The sequence below is a fragment of the Dermacentor silvarum genome, chromosome 10, assembly GCF_013339745.2.
Source record: "Dermacentor silvarum isolate Dsil-2018 chromosome 10, BIME_Dsil_1.4, whole genome shotgun sequence".
Lineage (NCBI taxonomy): Eukaryota > Metazoa > Arthropoda > Arachnida > Ixodida > Ixodidae > Dermacentor > Dermacentor silvarum.
This window is the reverse complement of record NC_051163.1, coordinates 23,313,186-23,331,402: the sequence shown is the minus strand read 5'-3', so window position 1 is coordinate 23,331,402 and position 18,217 is coordinate 23,313,186. Positions and strand designations below refer to the sequence as shown.

At 45.3% G+C, this 18,217-nt stretch overlaps 1 protein-coding gene across 1 annotated transcript in view; it reads right to left on the bottom strand.

Annotated features, from left to right (window-relative positions):
• The window catches only part of LOC119430951 (protein MON2 homolog), a 48,676-nt gene that overhangs the window by 14,452 nt on the left and 16,007 nt on the right, over nt 1-18,217 (bottom strand). Inside the window, 7 exon segments of the mRNA XM_049656794.1 lie at nt 4,622-4,911; nt 5,980-6,228; nt 7,591-7,735; nt 8,257-8,481; nt 10,944-11,255; nt 14,677-14,801; nt 16,093-16,380. Of these exon segments, the coding sequence (XP_049512751.1) occupies nt 4,622-4,911; nt 5,980-6,228; nt 7,591-7,735; nt 8,257-8,481; nt 10,944-11,255; nt 14,677-14,801; nt 16,093-16,380 (1,634 nt within the window).

The window sequence follows — 18,217 nt, the reverse complement described above, 5'->3', positions numbered from 1 at the left end:
TTTCTTTTCTTCTTTAAATCTGCAGCCAAGCACGGAAGCACAAGCTTTTGGTACTTACAGTCAAACTTCATTATGACCAAGTTGACCAACACAAAAATATCTTGATTATAGTCATTGTTACAAGCAAATATCAGTGATAGAAATTATAAATTTACTTCATTGTATCTGGTAACTCACTACATTCGTGCTCAATATATTGAGGCTTGACTGTATTCGTATTTGTTTGAGATGTCAAATAACCAAAAAATAAACCTTTAAAGATTGCTTCAGTAAAAAAACCAAAAAGAAACACTCCCCCTCAGTCTCGACTCAAACACAATGAAATGTGAACCAAAAATATAGCGTATAAGCACAAGAAAAAAATGTACACTATTTTAACAGCCTCAGGCCTAAATTGCCTGAATGGAAATGACCCTACTGTTTTCAATGTCTTATGCACAAACACGAAACAATTGATGCAAGGCAAACACAAAACAAAGATGCCGGACAAATGTTTCAGCTGAATTATCACTGCGCAGAAGCAGCTGCGAAATTGAGAAGCTCCAAATTCACAACAAAATTGGACTTATAATTAACATGCTGATGTTCATGCAAATAATGAAAAAAGATGAGAGAGACTGAAATAAAGGTTTCAAGCCTAATTTTTCTAAAGACTTTCAGGTTCTTAGATTATGCTGGATGTGTCCATCTATATGCGCATGCGCAGTTTTGATGATCACTGAATGATGGCACTCATAAGCGCATGAATACCACACATCGGCAAACTCACTTGTGAGTCAACTTACTCGGACCCAGAGCCACCCATGAGTCTCAGTCCAATTGAGCCCAAGTGAGTTCGAGCTTGAGTTAGTAGAGGTGAGGCTACATAAGTGCGAGTCCAAATCAGGACGAATCTGAGTCCACATGATTGTGAGTGAACCTGACTACGTGTATTCAAGAGCGGAGGCGGGGGTCAAACCCATGGTTCCACGAGACTGAGCAAATCCGTAAATCTGAGCGAGTCCGTAAACCCGAATGACTCTGTAAATCTGAGTAAGCCCAAGTCACTATGAGTCTGAGTGGGCTTGTCTGTGTCTCGTTTAGCTGAGTCTAAGATCAGTGGGGTCTGTTTTCTGGTGATTGAGTTCGAGGCAGCATGGCTGTTTCAGATTTTAGTGAGCCTAGGTAAGCCCTAACCTGACAAGAAAAAGAGCAGGGCCAATGCTGGCCCAACAGTGGATCACATTGGTTCTAGAATGCGTTCTAGAATGGGGCTACACATACCTAATATTTGATAACATTGGCGTTAAGTTTAGCGCTACTTGGGAAGCTAAAGTTATTGTCTGTGAGTGAGTCTGAGTGATTTGCTTATTCCACTGAGCTGTGACACAAAGACAACAGAAATTCTGATGCAGATAGAGTGAAACTGTACAAAACCAAAAGTAAAGATACAGGTAGAACCAAAGAAGTTGAACAAGATGAGAACAGAGAACAAGCAAAACGAAACAAAGAGACAAGAAAACGGAAAACACGAGGCCACAGAGAATGAAGGAAGAAGGCAAGACTCGCAGCTGAGAAGTTGACAAGGCCACACTTACTGGGAGTTGTGAAAGACACGAGACAGCGTGCCGGCCAGTGGCACGTAGCTGCAGCATCGAGTGTTTTTGCACGTGTTGGTGGGAGAGGGAAGGGGGTTTTAATTCCAGAAGGAAGAGGGAAAGAGACAAACCAACGAGTTCATTTCGGAAAGTGAGAAATAAAAAGGGGTCAGAGAAGCGTGTGGGTGATCCAGACGAGACAAGAAGACAAAGAATAAATAGAGCCGTTGGAGAGAAAGGTCGGGGAGGAGAGAGAGAGAGAAGACAAAAGAAGACATCAGTCACAAGCACTTGTTGAACGAGGACAAAAAACATACTTTAAGCACTCACAACAGATAAAAGGACAGTGACAACAGGAAGATTACGAAGGCTAATGTGAGTGTGACAACACCACCGCAATTTGCTGTATTTTCGCATGTATAACCCACACCAAGAATTTTAAAAATTGAACAGTAAAGTCAGTGGCATAGCCTGGGGGTGGCACACCAGGCATGTGCCCCCCCATGAAATTTTTGTGTTGGTATTTGACCTGCCCACTATCTCTTCCTCTTCACACCTCTCATCTTCACATCCCCCTCGCCCTCCAGTTGCGAGCTCCCGCCAAAAAAACAAAAAAACAAAAATGATGGCTACACCACTGAGTAAAGTCCAGATGTGAGTTAAATGCTAATTTCACCTTAAAGTACGGCTTCAAGTGAGCTTTCAATGAATTGTAATAGTTTTTCAACCCCTGAATACAAAAATCAAAGTTTTACAAGCCAGAAGTCACCCCTAGTTGCTTTAATTTAACAAAAACAAGCCGCAGCGTCTGCGGGAGACGCCACGGGTCGTTTAACGGGCTCTGATGGCGAAGGCGATCGTGACATCATTTTAGGTATTGGCGAGGTGCGTGATTCGAATAGAGTGCTCACGTGACCCCTGTATTGACGTCATCCTCACGCCCGCTATTTCGCCGCTATGCTCGGTGCGCGAAGAGGGGTGGAGCTTCGACGAAAATTTAAACCGCGATTGCAGCGCTGCAGCTACGCACATAATTGAGAAAATAACTACAGGAGTTGAATTATACTACGTATGTCGACCTTCCAAACCCCGTAAATCTTCCAATTCTAAAACCTCTTCAGCTTCCCTTTAAGGCAAGGTTGCACCAGCGAACCAGAATTCCAATCAACATGAGATGCACTCGACAGCAGTGCAATACCAGCACAGGAGAAATCGGAGATTATCAGCGTCGCCGAAGAGCTAGGGAACAAAGCTGCTGGCAGAAGATGCAATGTGGACGAGTTGTGCATCCGCACATGAACTGTTTTTCCAAAGATTTGAGTGTTATATACAGTTATTTTCGCAGGCCTACGTGCACAAATTTAATTTAATCTTTCAGGATGTTATAAGTGGGGGTGCGGGTTATATGCGGAGCTGGGTTATACGAGAAAAAATAGAGTATACAGCCATAATTTCGCTGAAATGAACTGCGTGAAGGCAATGTTCTAGCCTGACTGCGTAAACTAATGTTCTTCGACAGAAACATGGATGAAAAGGCAGGTATCTTAATATTAACATAACACGTGACAATTAGTGACATGGCACAAAAGTGCCTTGTCCTTCATTTGTTTCAACTTCTCTCTTCTGACAACGATAGTAATGATGTAGGAGCATCCCTGTTGAAACGGGGTGCTGGCACATAACACTAAATTCATGGTTTCTACTTTTTTTCTGGTACATGTTAATCCATAAATACTCTCATACACTAGGGGCTAATTTATTCAAGATAGCAAGTCCGCTTCACTGCACGTTGTCTTTTCATTTGTACCACTGATTTTCCAGACATCTCTTACTAGTCGGCACAGCAGATTCATCTACTTTATCCCTATAGTCCTTAAAGGCTACTCGGTTATAAATGAGCAGTACGTACTATCGAAACAGTCTTGGCAAATCTGCAGGGCGGGATATTGTCTAATTTTCTTATTTGCAGCCTTTTAGGTAGCACCTACACGCACAACTCGTGCACCTGGTGTTTAGAAGATATGATGTAAATTCCAGCATGTTGCCTCCAAGATTTTTCAGCGCGCCACGGAGCACCGCGGGTGCCATCCTAATGTCGGGGGTTGTAGAGAGGAGCCACGTCGGTTCTCAACATGCGTCACTTTCGGCGAGCAGTAATGCCGATATATCTTTTTTCTACTTTTGCCATCAAAAATGTCTATTTCTGCTAGCTTTTCGTGACGCATCCACTCGTACTCCAAACGTTAAATTTTGCACGGAGGCTGCTCTGTATCACCACTACCTGAAACTAGGCTTTTTACTAGGTCTGAAAATTTGTTGCAGTTGGGCTACAAGACCCATGGCCTCGGGAGTGCTAACTATACGTTGACCGCTGGTTGCATATTGCGACATTCTAACAAAACATGCTCAATGGTTTCTGCATCATTTCCACGAGCCATGCACAAATTGTCTTCATCTGAAAATTTCCTGCTGCGATTGCACATTCTCAAGCACCCTTGAATTGTCTTCAAACAGTATTGCAACTTTTACCTTCCGATTTCATTCTCTGCTGTTCAATACATTTCCATAGTTGGCCCTCTCCCCATTTCGCCTATCCAGTGTACTGTTTTCAGCATCTCTTGACTTTATATTTAATGCACTTTTTTCTGCTGCAGTCTAGCACATCAATGCACTAGTTATTGGTTGTTCATTGGTTCTTTCTCTCCACACTGAGCAAATGATTTTTTTTTTTCCTCTACAGGTACCTAAGTAACTTAGCTTCCAATCTGCTCCTTCAATCCTTCTGATACACTCCTTAATGCATCTGTCTCTGATGGCTCTGAATGTCTATGTATGTCCTGCTTGTGTATGTCTTCTTTTGTGCCAAAAGATAATGTTCATCATCTATCTGGGTGTGTGCACCGTGATGGTCTGCCTTGCGATTTCTTCTTCTTAACTTAAAGGGGTGCCTGCTTGCACCCAGGAAGACTTCAACTTCTACATTCAGCACAAGGTTAACGGGTATTTTTGCATGCATGCCACAAGACACGCTGGCCACCACTCACTGGGAGCTCTCAAACAGGCGAGACAACATGGCAGACAGCACGGGCAGGTCGGCCATGACGGCCGTGGTGATGACGGAGGAGGAGTTGGTGCCTCCGCCCCCCGGCGTCCCGTCCGAGCTATTTTTTGGCGCAGCCTTGAGGCTGCCACCCGTGGACGGTTTCAGGCCCAGGATCCAGACCAGGTGTTGCAGGGTGGTGAGCACCAGGTGCCAGGCACTGCCCAGCACGGCGCCGTGGGCTTGCGCCAGCCCCAAAATGGCACGCATACACTGCAGGTTCTTGGCCGTCAGCTGCAACGAGGGGACAAGCAAGCACGTTCCATGCTCACTCGATTCCAATACGCCCTTGACAGTAACGTACACTTGATTTTTCATGGCCACAAATGATAAATGCTATGCCATCAATCGTAACGTGCACCCCAGATTTTCATACTTCAGTGAAAGAAAAAATGTAACATTCGCCATGCTACCTGCAGGTCATATAGAAACTTCTATGTCGTGTATAAATGACAGATAAGCAAGAGTCGCTTCAGTTTTGATTTGCCTACAGCTACTGTGCTCGTCTCGACCGTGGTCACCGAACTATTCCCTTTATTTGCATTCTTTCTTTTTTATTAACTTTACGGGGCACTGCGACACTTTTCGAACATGGTAGGAAAGCACTAGCGATCTGTAGACAATGTTGCCATGAACATGCGAGCCAAATATTATTCTGTTGCATGCAGCAGAGAGCCCACAATCTCGCATACAAGATTGCTTGCTCTCTCCTGCAGCTTTCGAGGGGCCCCCCCTCTATTTTCCCCCATTTATGACGTCATAGACCCATGTGACAGTCCATAAACAGCATCGATGAGGCGATTGTTCGTGACCATGAGTTACTCCAGAGCGAAAGCTCACAAACGCACACCCCTGTAAACTTCTAGCAATCAGGACAGCGGCAGCTGATAACACTTCCCTCCCATCCTGTCACCGTTCCTTTGTAGCTCTCCGGCCCCTTTGTCAGACGTCGATCTTGAACGGTTACCTAAGTGCCCTGTAGTGATGATAAGAAAAACTAAGAAAGCAGAGATAGGCTAGTGGCACCAACCACGCTAAGAGAGAACATGTTGAGGCAGAAGGGGAAACCTTCCCTTTTTTAATTTCAAAAATTTATTTCAAAAATTTACTTCCAGAAATTCATTGAAAGGTATTGCACTTGCTCCAGTGCATTTTCAGAGTTCTGAAAAAAAGGCGTCGCCTTATGCTAACACCACATGACAATATTGTGATGCTACGTGAAGCGTCACACAGGAACATTGCCGAAGGAATCGGTCTCCTCCGACAAATGTGGATGAGCAGAACAGATTGCTCCTTCCTCACCATGACAGGTCCCTGATGTCCCCCGAGTGAAGGGGTGGGCAAGGGCGTGCCCACAGCCACCACCTGCTGCCGAGGGGCGTCGTGGGGATCGCACGCGGGACCTCCGAGAAAGGGACCCAGGTTGGGGCCCTGCTGCGGTAGAGGAACAGGGGAGGGGCCACCCTGACCTGTGGACCCTGGCCTTTCGGATGAGCCGTCGCCCCGCGGATGCGGAGACGCCGACGTCTTGGGGAATGTGGAGTTTAGCACCTGATGGGAGTAAGAACGCATCGACTGAAGCACAAAGTGTCACAGCTGTGCCCTGTGCAACGCGGACTAAAGCCTGACCACCATCTTCAATGTTTGTAGTACAGGATGAGAGCACAGACAAAAGGACCAAACCACTTCTTTTTTTCTCATTATTTTGCTCATCTTGCGCTACAGGCATCAAATGCCAAACATTTCATCAATCTCAAACCCCCCCATTTGAGATGCTTCTCAAAGCCAGCCTCCAGAGCTCAACCATATCTTCCAGCTCCAAAGGCTGTTATCATAAATCACTTGCTTCTGGCAACCCTTTGACTTTCACACAATGCAATAACCACGAGGAATCACTGTAGAGACAGGCGTTCACTAACAGAAGTCGTTTGTTGCGCATTTCGTCGACGCACTCAACATAATTTGACAATGACACTGATCAAAAAACAAAATCAAATTATGTGGTTTAACATTTCGAAGTAACATACAAGCACTGAGAGGCGCCATAGTGGGAGACTGAAATAATTTTGTTTTGACCCCCTAGCAGTCTTTAACGTGCACATAGATGTAAGTGCGCATGCATTTTTGCATTTCCCCCATAGCGCTCTATTTATATGCGTATCGCTTATACTGCAGTTGCAAGAGACGAAATACCGGTTACAGTGCGGCTGCCTGAAAGTTGAGCAGTCAACCAAGACGGCGAAAGATTCTCTCAAGCTGCAGACATACTCCGACATAACGCGCACGCGCGTTGAGCTCTGCGACGTCACGGTGGCGAACAACTGGCATCTATACTCCAACGACGTACAATGGTGTAGCACATCCCTCCCCCCCTTCCTATCCTCCCCCCAAAGCCTTGCGGCCCGGCAGGCGCGCGTGGTCGCTCAGGGCGCGCGGAGTAGAACACCCCCCCCCCTCCCTCCTCCCTCCCTATCCTCCCTCTGGAGCATTGCGCATGACTAGAAGATGGTGCGCTTCTTTCCTGCTTACCACCCTTGCGTGCGCGAGATTGAGCCACGATCACCGGCTCACCCTCACACGCTTTCACTCGCGCATACAGCATACGGCGCACGGCAAAAATTAATCGCCTTGGACTTTATTATGTGGAACCTCACGGCAACAGTGCCGGCTCCGGCAGAAATGCGCCTGTAGTGTCCATATAATTGAATAAAATTATTGTTTTGGTTATAGTGTGGTACCGCTTATAGTGCGGATATTCGTGACTCCGGCGACTTGCATTACAAGCGATTTACACTGTATCTTGAGAGTAAATAAATGAAATGAAATTAATCTAGTAGTGGTCTGCACATCAATTGCTTTGCATTATAAACTTCACAAATCACTCAATGCACAGCCCTGACCATGCAAACTCACCGTGAGTGTGTAGTGGGGAGGCAGGGACCCCTTGCACATGGCTGTGATGAAGGCATCCCGGGGTGTCGACAGCTGAAGCTGGCCACACAAGCTGGCATAGACCTGCATTGTCTTCAGGATCTCCTCCGTGGCCGCCTCATCCGTGCTGCGATTATTTCGTGCAAGGCACTATGAAATATCATGACTGGAAGCATTCCGAAATTTGTGCATGTGACGATGGTAAATAGTAGGGTGCTTGAATGGCAAAATTTCCAAATAAAACGCGATACGAATACTTGAGAAAAGAGACGTTTGGATATCGAACCCTGGATAGTTTCTTGTCTTTAAGCAAAAACAATGTTTGTGCGAAGTCCATTTATGAGCAAAAGGCTTATTTACCTTATATGACACAAGTAATGCTCTTAAAACCTGGCCATCCAGCCAAATGTGCAGTTTCTAAAAGCAAACCTGCAAGGTTAGTAGTTTTGCTTCATTAATATCTTACGCAACCTTTATAGTGCTTTCAAAGTGCTCTAAAATGGCGAGTCAAATGTCCCATAATTTATATATATGTTTCATCCACTCGATGATTGGTCGACAAGCATTTTGTGCCTAATGTTGTTTCTAGGATTACTGTGCCAATAAACTTTGAATAACTGGCTGACTGACGTCGACGCAAACAATCACCTGGCATCGAGAAGAAGCGAGAGAGCTGCCAGCAGCCCACACCAGGACGACGACACCAGCTGGCGGTGGAGGCGTAGGTTGGCGGCTGTGTCATTTGTGGCATACTTGGACTGGTCCACCACGGTGGCAATGCTGTGCACCACGTCTAGGAGGCAGACGTAGCCCAGGGACACCCCGTAGCCCTCGGCCACCACGGGTGGCTCCACACGATCCAGCATATCCATGCTGTGGAATGACACAAAAGGGTTGCGAGACGTGCTCTGTCTCAGAGGCAAGCAGACCCGCTGCGGTGGCTCTGTGGCTATGGCATTCCATGCAAGCAACTTGGCAACTATGACAATTAGTGCTGAGCACAAGGTCACAGGTTCAATCCCCAGCCACACGGCTGCATTCCGGCGAGGCAGAATGCGAAAAACCCCCGTGTACTTAGACGGATGTGCCCATTGAAAAACCCCAGGCAGTCGAAATAATGTGAAGCTATAACGTCTCTTGTTGTCTGTGTGCCGGAAAGAGATATTTGACGTAACGTAGCTTCCAGATTATAGCCCGCACCTGGCGTATTGCCTGCAGCATAGGTCGGCGTACTCGCTCACGAGAAAACACTGATTCATGCTCACTCGAAATTCATTCTACAGGCGTGAATAATTAGAGCTTAGTGAGTGATGACAGGTGTGAGTAGACGCGAGTGTTAAAAGGAGTGAGTGCCGGTTAACGTCAGTACGAACGAAAGCCAGTGACGGTAATTTTGAGTAGATGCGAGCCTGAGCGCAAGTGACTCTCTGCAATGTAAGTGTATGCGAGTATGTATGTGAGTGAGTGCCAGTAAGTGTGAATGGAAGTAACTCTGAACACAAGCGAGTGTTGGTGAGTATCAGTGGGCACGAGCTATAACGTGAGTGAGTGCTGACGAGTGTGACGAAACATATATACCCTGAAAAAATAACGGTGAGTGAGAATTATCGGCTGCAGGAGTCAATTACAATTTAAAAATAAAATCTTTTTTGTCCGACTGTCTGACTCTTGCACTGCACAACAGCCGTGAACAAAGGACCAAACTGATGAAACATCCAGGAGTACCATACTGTGACAACCATTGACGTCATCAGCATCATCAGTCACATGCTTTATCTTTATAGAGAGAACTCGCATGAGCGATAATCATCCGACTCAGACAGCAATCAGTGCCAGGACTCCTGCTTGCAACAAAAGTACGACACAACTAGTGCATCTGCAAACAAAAATACTGAACATCCCACACCTCCAGATTAACTGCGCAGCATAGAAGTTCAATGTTTAAACCTGAACAGTCCATGGACATTCATCTGGAAAATACAGATTATAGTCTGGAAAATTGGCCCAATACTTTTTAACTCCCTATACACATATATTGGAAAAAAACTAAGGCATTTCACATCAAACTGCAACTCAAAGGACTTAAATTCTGGGGATTTAGGTGCCAAAACCCCAATATGATTATGAGGCATGCCATAGTGGGGGACTCCGGATTAATTTTGTCTATCTGGGGTTTTGTAACATGCACCCAATGCACGGTACATGGGCGTTCTAAGCCGTTCTTGCATTTCGGCCCTAGCGAAATGCAGCCGCTGAGGCTGGGATTTGATCTTGGACCCTAGGGCTTAGCAGCGCAACACCAAAGTCACTACGCCAACGTGACGGGTAACTCAAAGGACTTATGAGAGCAAGTTCAAGCCTCTCTTGCAAAAGGTGTTGTTGACATATGTACTTTGGATCATCAATCTCCACTTCAGCTGCATGTTGACGAACTTGCACTAGCAACGCATGGATATTACACAACTTGGTGAAACCAGTGTCTTCTGGAATGCATTATTGTGGCACCTAAATGCATGCATTTGGCAAATGATGGCTGTTGCCTCTGAAATTTAGGTGCACACCTCTGCATTTTCCCCACTTTTTCTTTTTGCGTGATTAGACATCACACACAAAAGGCTTCAGACAAGCGGCTTCACGAACCAGTGCAAACCAAAAGTACAACTTACAAAAAATACAGATCATCTCGGGTCAGACAAAGACTACCACTGCAGTGTGTACTGCCATGTATACTGTATTAGTCACCAGTTCCCACATTCCCATTCATGAACTTCATGCTAAGCCTTTGTTTGTGCTATAATGTGGCATCTCTGGAGAGCATTTACCTGCTCAGCTGTCAACAGCCAAGTCACAACTACAGGAGAAAATAATGGAGACATAAAATGCATATAACCTGGCCGAAACAAACTCCACTACGCTCTTATTTATCCCATACATTACAGTGTTACCAGTTCTGGAAGGCATGTCATCTCTCTCTCCTTGTGCATGTTCCCAAGACATTATAGAACATGATTTACCAATGCCAAATATAAATGGGACAAAGAAAGATGCACACAATACAAATGCCAATGCAAACACTCAGGACACTGGCATTTGTCTTGTGTATATCTTGCTCCACCCTGTCTAAATTTTGCACTGGTAGATCACGTTCCGCAATAGTTGTAACCAACCAGCACAGCTTTCTTGGTTACCTAACATGGCAGGCACCTTGTTCTTTGAATATTGACACCTTGTCCAGTGCCAAGTGATGCTAAACGCCTTATTTTACTATAGCAGTTTTCTAATAGCAACAGGCACAAATAAACAAGATACAGAAACAAACTTTGATGCGAACTCACTATGTGGACTTGCAGATGCCTGGTGTGGCCACGTGTGGCAGCAGGGGCATCCAGACACCGCGGTACAGAAAGGCCGCCTGTGGCGGTTGTGAGAGAGAGGACGCATTGCCGCCGCCCGGCATGCCAGAGGTAAGTGGTACCGCAGGCGGTGGTGCGCTAACACCGGAGCCACCGCCCCCTCCACCATGGTGGTAATGGTGGTGGCAAGGCGCGTTCACAAAGAGCGCCTGCACGTATGCACCCAAGGCATTGACCATGTCCTGGAAGATCTTCGTGCTGTGGTCCTTCATGTCATAGCTCTCAACGAAGCTCCTGCGCAGACGCGACAAAACAAGATAGGATGCTATACCCATCGGCAAACTAAAAAATTCAGTACAAGCTCCACCCAGAAAATAGTGCTGGTCTTGCCTTATGTGCCTCTACCCTTTGAAATATAGTTGCTGAGAGACGCCAACATTGAAAGAAGTTTGTATACACCGGGACATCACAGAAATGTAATTCGCTGGCAGACATACACAAATCCTCCGAGTTGGACAGTAGTGCATTTGCTGCTGCACTCTTAGGTTGTTTCCAAGTATAGGGCACAGCGCTTGGGTGACATGAACTTGATTCAGAAATGTAAAGATATAGGCTAGAAGGTTACCCATGACTTGAACACTAGAGAGAACAAGCAACATTCTTTTGTCATCCTCGTGCACTCGTGCATCATGATGCTCAAGTTATAAGCTTTAGAAGTGCCAGAAATATTTAATGTATTCAAAAGCACTACATGCATGCGTTTATTGTTGGTTGCCAATTTCTGTTTCCACTGTTTTTATTACACAATACTTAACATCTTCTGTTGTTCCACTGGTTGCATTCCATGAATGCAATACTGCGACCATGCTTCTTTTGCACAGCATTGCTCATAACGATATAAACCAAGATACAAGCTGAGCTCTTAATTTTGACAGTCCTTGAACAGGCTCGCATAAGCCAATCACTCTAATACTGTAATCAAACATACATAACACAACCACAAATATAATGTAAGAGTGCACTTATGGAGGTTCGAAAAAGCAAATGTGTAGTTAGATTACTATTCAGAAATTCAACAGTGCAGAACAAATGTGGACAAAGAATAGAACTGATGGGACGGGCTGAATGTGTTCTTTGTCTGCATATGTTCTGCTTTGTTGCATTCCTGAATTATGAATGACCAAAATGATCCAACCAAGATTCTGCTTGGGTAGATTACTATTAAGTACCATTGTAATGTGGATTGATCCTGAGCACAGAAACCACAGCCAAAAGCAAAATGAAAATGGTAAGTGCAAATACTTGTTAAGTGGGCGTGCATAACCTAGTCGTCGACTTTGCTTAGTTCCTTCTTACTAGTCATGAGTGGTCAAGCATTAAGAAGAAGTCAATCAACCTCTCCAATCTCATTCTGCTGCCACTGCTGCACCAAAGTTGGCATCTAGGTTCGTGAAGAAGTCCCCTCATACTACAGCACGTCTTGGCCCAGTTCTCTCACACTGATCAGATACTTGGAAGCTCAGGTTCAGGTTCAAAGCAGAATTATACTATGGAATCCCATGCATCTATGCGTGTGTTCTTAACTTTTACTTAATACAGTAAAAGCTCGATGATACGATCACGGCTAATACGAATTTCCGGATGATACGAATTTTTCTGTGGTTCCGGCCGAGCCCCATTACTTTGCAACGTGCTAGAGAACGGTTGTTACGAATCGATTTTCAGCCTGCGTCGGTTGATACAAATAAACGCCGCCCCACCGACGGCCGCGAAAGAGAACAGCGTGCAGTCACGCGCTTTCTCTCCTTCTCTTTTGGTGCGGAGGCGCGGCCGCCGGACAGCGCGGACTGCGCGACTGGGCGCGAAGAGTTTGAAGCGGTGGCGCTTCAAGAAATAAATGCTTTTTACGTACATGTGCCTGAGTGAGTTCACCTCTGACTCTTTAATTTAGCTACAGTCGAATCTCGTTAATTCGAACACGCTTATTTCGAACATACCGCGTACCGACAATGCTCTTAGCAGCGCGCCAAATAACGCGGCGGCGCCTCCGACCGGCATTGCTCCGACACCGCCATAGAGCAAAAGCTCAGGAGAGACCCCTCAATGCCGCGCGCGAAAGAACGGGGGAAAAAAAAAAGAACCCGCGGCAGAAATTTCCCCCTCTCTCAAATTGCAAGGTCGCGGTTTCTGCATCGCGCCGGAACAAGCGTGTACGTGCCGACTAGAGTGTTCTAGACAACGGTATTCTAGCACACACTAGTGCCGACGTCTCAGCCACGCAGATAAAATTGCAGTGAACCCTTCTCCTCTATTTTCTAGTCACATGTTGAACTTGCACGCTGCGGCAGCAGCGCAGAGGGAAGCAGCGGCGCAGGCACAGTTGGGCCAACGAAACTGCCACGCCCGCAAACGCTCGCTTCCCGATAACGGCAGAAAACGAAACTTCAGGGGGCGGCTAAAATAAGCTGGCGCCAGCACAGCGGCGGGCACGCACCGAGATGTGCGCACGGAGTCGAAGGTGAGAGAGCTACGAGGGAGTTGAGAGGGAGGGCGAGGGGAGCCACCGAAGCGGCGGAGTTGACGCGGCCAAATCCGCTTCTCTGCCGCCCTCCTCCCTCACCTTCGACAGTCTCCGCGAGCACCTGTGTGCCGGCGCCGCCCGCTCGCTCCTTGAAGCTTCGTTTTCTGTCAGTTATCGGGAAGCTACCGTTAGCCGGCGTGGGCAGTTTCGTGGCCCGCGCTTGCTATGCGCTTGCATGCCGCCATATTTCACGACTCGCACCGTTCGTGCATTGTGCTATGGTGCACGAATACTTCAAAAATACGTCCTTTTAATTCGAACAAATTTTCGGGCCCCTTCGAGTTCGAATTATCGAGATTCGACAGTAGTTTTAATTGTGTTTCGATGATACGAATTTCGGCTAATACGAATATTTTTCGTGACCCCGTGAGATTCGTATCATCGAGCTTTTACTGTATCTTGACTACTTGACTAACTGCATGCGAACATCTATGGAAATCGCAGGCATCTGTCATACAAGGATGCCTTGGCACTTTCTCAATGCTCATGCTACTGTTTTCTGAGGTCAAGAAGTTTGACTTCCTTGTTGTGAGGCACGCTAAGACAAGAAAAAGGAACGCAACAGACCCAGTCTCTTAGTAGCCAAGTTATTTAATGCGACAAGCAGTTCACCTGAAGCAGTGGCTTTCACTCACTCCGCTTTGCTGATCACTGTTTCTGTGCAGACTTAGTCTTCCCTTTGGTGTTTGTAGAACACTCTGATTTGGTACTGCGTGAATTCTCTAAAAGCTCTCGTACGAGCTTTGTCCTCACCCAGCCTTCAATTACTCCACCTTTTGCATTTAATTACAATACCAAGAATTGCCTCCCATCCTTTAAAAATTGTTATTCATATGATGATATGATGATATATGGAGTTTATTGGCCTAAGGGCCAGGAATGGCTGAACAGTGCCATATCTCAAGATCCTTGACTCTTTTCATTCCGAATCTCATCTCTGCATCCCTTCCCAATCACCCATGACGAAAAACTCAAAGCTGGTGAAATTTGCATGATGATGTCACGTTAGATGCGTTACTTACAGACAAACCCTGTTTACTAGCATTTAGCTGCCTATCACAGTAGAAACCAGCTTTCAACTGCATGCACCTAAATAAAAAAAAATTAAAAAAAAGAAGCCAGCAGAGTCCTTACTTGAGCAGTTCAGGCTGCGAGGAGAGCTTGTGCAACACCTCCAGTGCCAGCGTGCGTTGCCAGTTTGGCTTCTCGTGGTCCAAGAACTTGACGACCAGCGAGAGAAAGATCTCGCACTCGGTCACCTGAGCGGAAGAAGTCAGGAACTATAGGTCATCTGAAAAACATGTTTTATTTTATGCTTGTCTAGCTCATCCTGTCTCCCCTGCCTTATTCTTCGATACTGTAAGAGCAAATTCCTTGGAACATATTTGCTGGTCAGTGTAGTGTCTGAACGAGCCAATGAGCACAAATAATGAGTGCGAAAACCAATTGCGCAGTTCTTGGTACTGGTAGTAAAAGCAGGTTTAACAGGTCCGTGTCGTCGGAGAAGTGCTTTACCAGTACAGCAGTTGCCCTCCACTTTTTGCGCTTACTGGAGAAAAGTGAATACGTAGTCTCACTCAACAAGGCATTGCAATAACTGGTTTGTTTTGCATCTACATACCAATTACTGCTTCCAAGTGTTGTCTTATACCACCTCCAACACTCTTAATTACCTTCAGCCTAACTGAATCTGAATTATGGCTTTCTTTAAAACATGTATCGTTGTATGATATGCTTAATTAGCTGTTTTCTCAACCTTCATCTGTCTCTTGTTCATCTAGCCTTCTTTGTGTAAAGGTGACTATTGCACGCCTTTGCAATAAAGTATCAATACATTGTCTACTTGACCTCTGATATGCTCCATCATCTTTAGCTTTGCATAATGGAGATATTTCAGTACACTATTCACTATGTTGTAGTGTGCTGCTGAATTTATTTCTGCTACATGTGCAAGTCATTTCTAACTTGCACTGCTCAGTTTTTCAGAGGGTTGGGTTAGTCAAGGTACACTGATGCAGCTTTCTTTCCTACCTTCATCAAGCACAAATTACCATTAGTGTGGTCTGTAGCAGTCTGTAGTCACTATTATTATATAACAGAGCTTGTTTTTTTTTTGTTTTTTTTTTTGTTTTTTTCACTGCCTATTCTTGCAAGAGCTTTGCTGTCGCGTTTTGGATGTATTTTTTCCAGTGCACCCTACACTAGCCAATCAAACTATGAATGGAATCAGTGTTGCTTGTGTTTTTGCTTATTTGCTTCTTAGTTCAGTGTCTACGCTTTAGCAGTTCATCGTTAATATTTTGATATAGCAGAGCTTGTTTTTTCACTGCCTTTTCTTGCAAGCGCTTCGCTGTCACATTTTGCATGTATTTTTTCCAGTGCACCCTACACTAGCTACTCAAACTATGGATTGAATCAGTGTTGGGTAGTTCTATCATTTATGTTACATGCAACAAATACAAAGAAAAAAAATTTTTTTAATGAGGACTACAAATTGTAAGCCAAGCTTAACAGAAACTGTACTACTAATCAATATGGAGGACAGCTCACCAGGGTTGCGTAGAAGCGGTGAATGAGGACGGAGACGACGCGCACAAGCCGCATTGAGATGGGAAAGAAAGGCCGGTCGGGTGCTTGCCGGGCGTTTGGCGAGAACAGCTTGATGACCAGGGGACAGACTCGCTCCTTGAGCAGGAAGCGGAACTCCGGGTGCCGCAGGAACGCCTCCGGAAACGACGCCAGGATGGACTCGACCAGCTCCAGGCCCAGCGTACGGGTCATTTCGGTCAGGCCCACCAGCCACAGAGGCTGGTCGGCGTTCACCATCTGCACCAGGTCCTGGTGACGGAAGTAGCGAAGGATAAGCACTCTTTTTACTGAATGACAGCATATCCTCCCGAGACCCCAAAGGCAGCTTTTCCCTTTTCAAGTTGGTTTTTATTGCCAACTGGTACAATACAAACGTGGAAAAAAAAAAATCATTTCAATCACCCCGGTTAGTTGCTGTAGTGATTAGCCATGTTGATGCTGCATCCTGATTTTCATGCCATCTCGTGGTATTCAAAACGGACTTTGCGGATGCTTTTTGTGCCTATAATGACACAGCGGTTTAGACCAAATGTATGTAAACTTCCTAAAACGCTGATGGCACGAATATGACTAAACCACTGCCGTACACTTCCGCGGGCACTTCACTTCATATTCGGGATGAACATTTTACATAATCATTACCGAGTTAACACAGAAAAGGGTGACTGAAGGTAATGTGCAATATAATGTAGGAGGAGTCTCCAGAGGACACAAAACTTGGAGAAGAGGACATGAGCAGTTGAAGCTGAAGTCAATTCTTGCCATATTTACTCACGTAGGACCCGCACCCCCACTTTGTAGGTTAAAATTTTAAAGAAAAGAGAAATTGTACCATAAATGAAATTTTGAACAGTATCAGTTAATATTAAAGTTGCTGGAATATCAAACAGCATGGATGGCACCAGAAGGCACAGTGCCAATGAGATACTAAGCTCCAGTAATCACTCTGAGAGCTGGAGCTATCTCGAATAACGCACAACCTGATGAGTGGTGCTGAGTCTTGAATAAATGTGAGTGTAAGTGGCATAATCACTGTTTCCATTATTTTGTGAATCATTTGCAATGTCGTCTCAGTTTCAGCTAGTAGTCATATGCCTACCTTATGTATGAGCCACACCCTGCAAGGATTAAAAAAAAAAAAAGGAAGTGTGGGTTTTACACAAGTAAATACGCTATACAGCTAACTTTTTCTCGTACCACGCAATGCACACTAGCCTAGCAGAACCCTTACTGTGTCAGACATGTTCCCACCGGACAAGGATGACACAGAGCAGATGACACAAGCACTTACATTGTCTGCTCACTCTCATTCAACCCTTTTAAACGCTATGTACACAATTGTGTACACGAAGATAGTGCATCAACAGCAAAAGCACTCATGAAAGTAATGATATTTAAAGTGTGTTGCATATATAACACTTATGAATGGAATTGTGCTGCAATTTTGGATAACATGTGCAAGATGTTTTAGTAAAATGAGTGGGAAGGTAGAGAGTTGGGTGTTTTTGCTAGGTGTCAGTACGTTGCATGTAGCAGGCTCACTTCTTTCGTTGTTTTTTACAAGGCCATGCACCTGGCACAATTTTCAAGTGGCTGGATAAGGAAGTGCTTTTCAAGCTTTTTAATACACGAAATAGTTGATGTCCTCATATTTGATATTCCTGTAGTGAGTTTTCGCATGGAGTCCACAGTCTGTACTCTTGACAAAACTGACTAAAGAATTGAAAATTTTAATCTTTTCTGCAGCTGTACACTTTCTATGACTTCTGAAGATGCAAGAAATGTGGTGAAAGTAAGTTTTCAATCAACACAATAAAGTGGCGCCTGAAAGGGTTAAATATTCTGTGCTGTTTTCACCATGGAGCCTAACCAACTAGGCAAAGCCCAGAGAGAGCCAGGCCATAGCTTAGAACATTGAGCTCGTGTAGAGCTTGCCCCGCGAGCCCCATGTTTCAAAACATGGACATAGTGATTAGCAAGCAGTGCGGCAGTCTATAGACTGTCGCACGACCTATGGACAATAAAACACTATATATATATGCATGTGGCATATGTGGAACGCCAGTTCTGCATTCTCTTTTGCCGC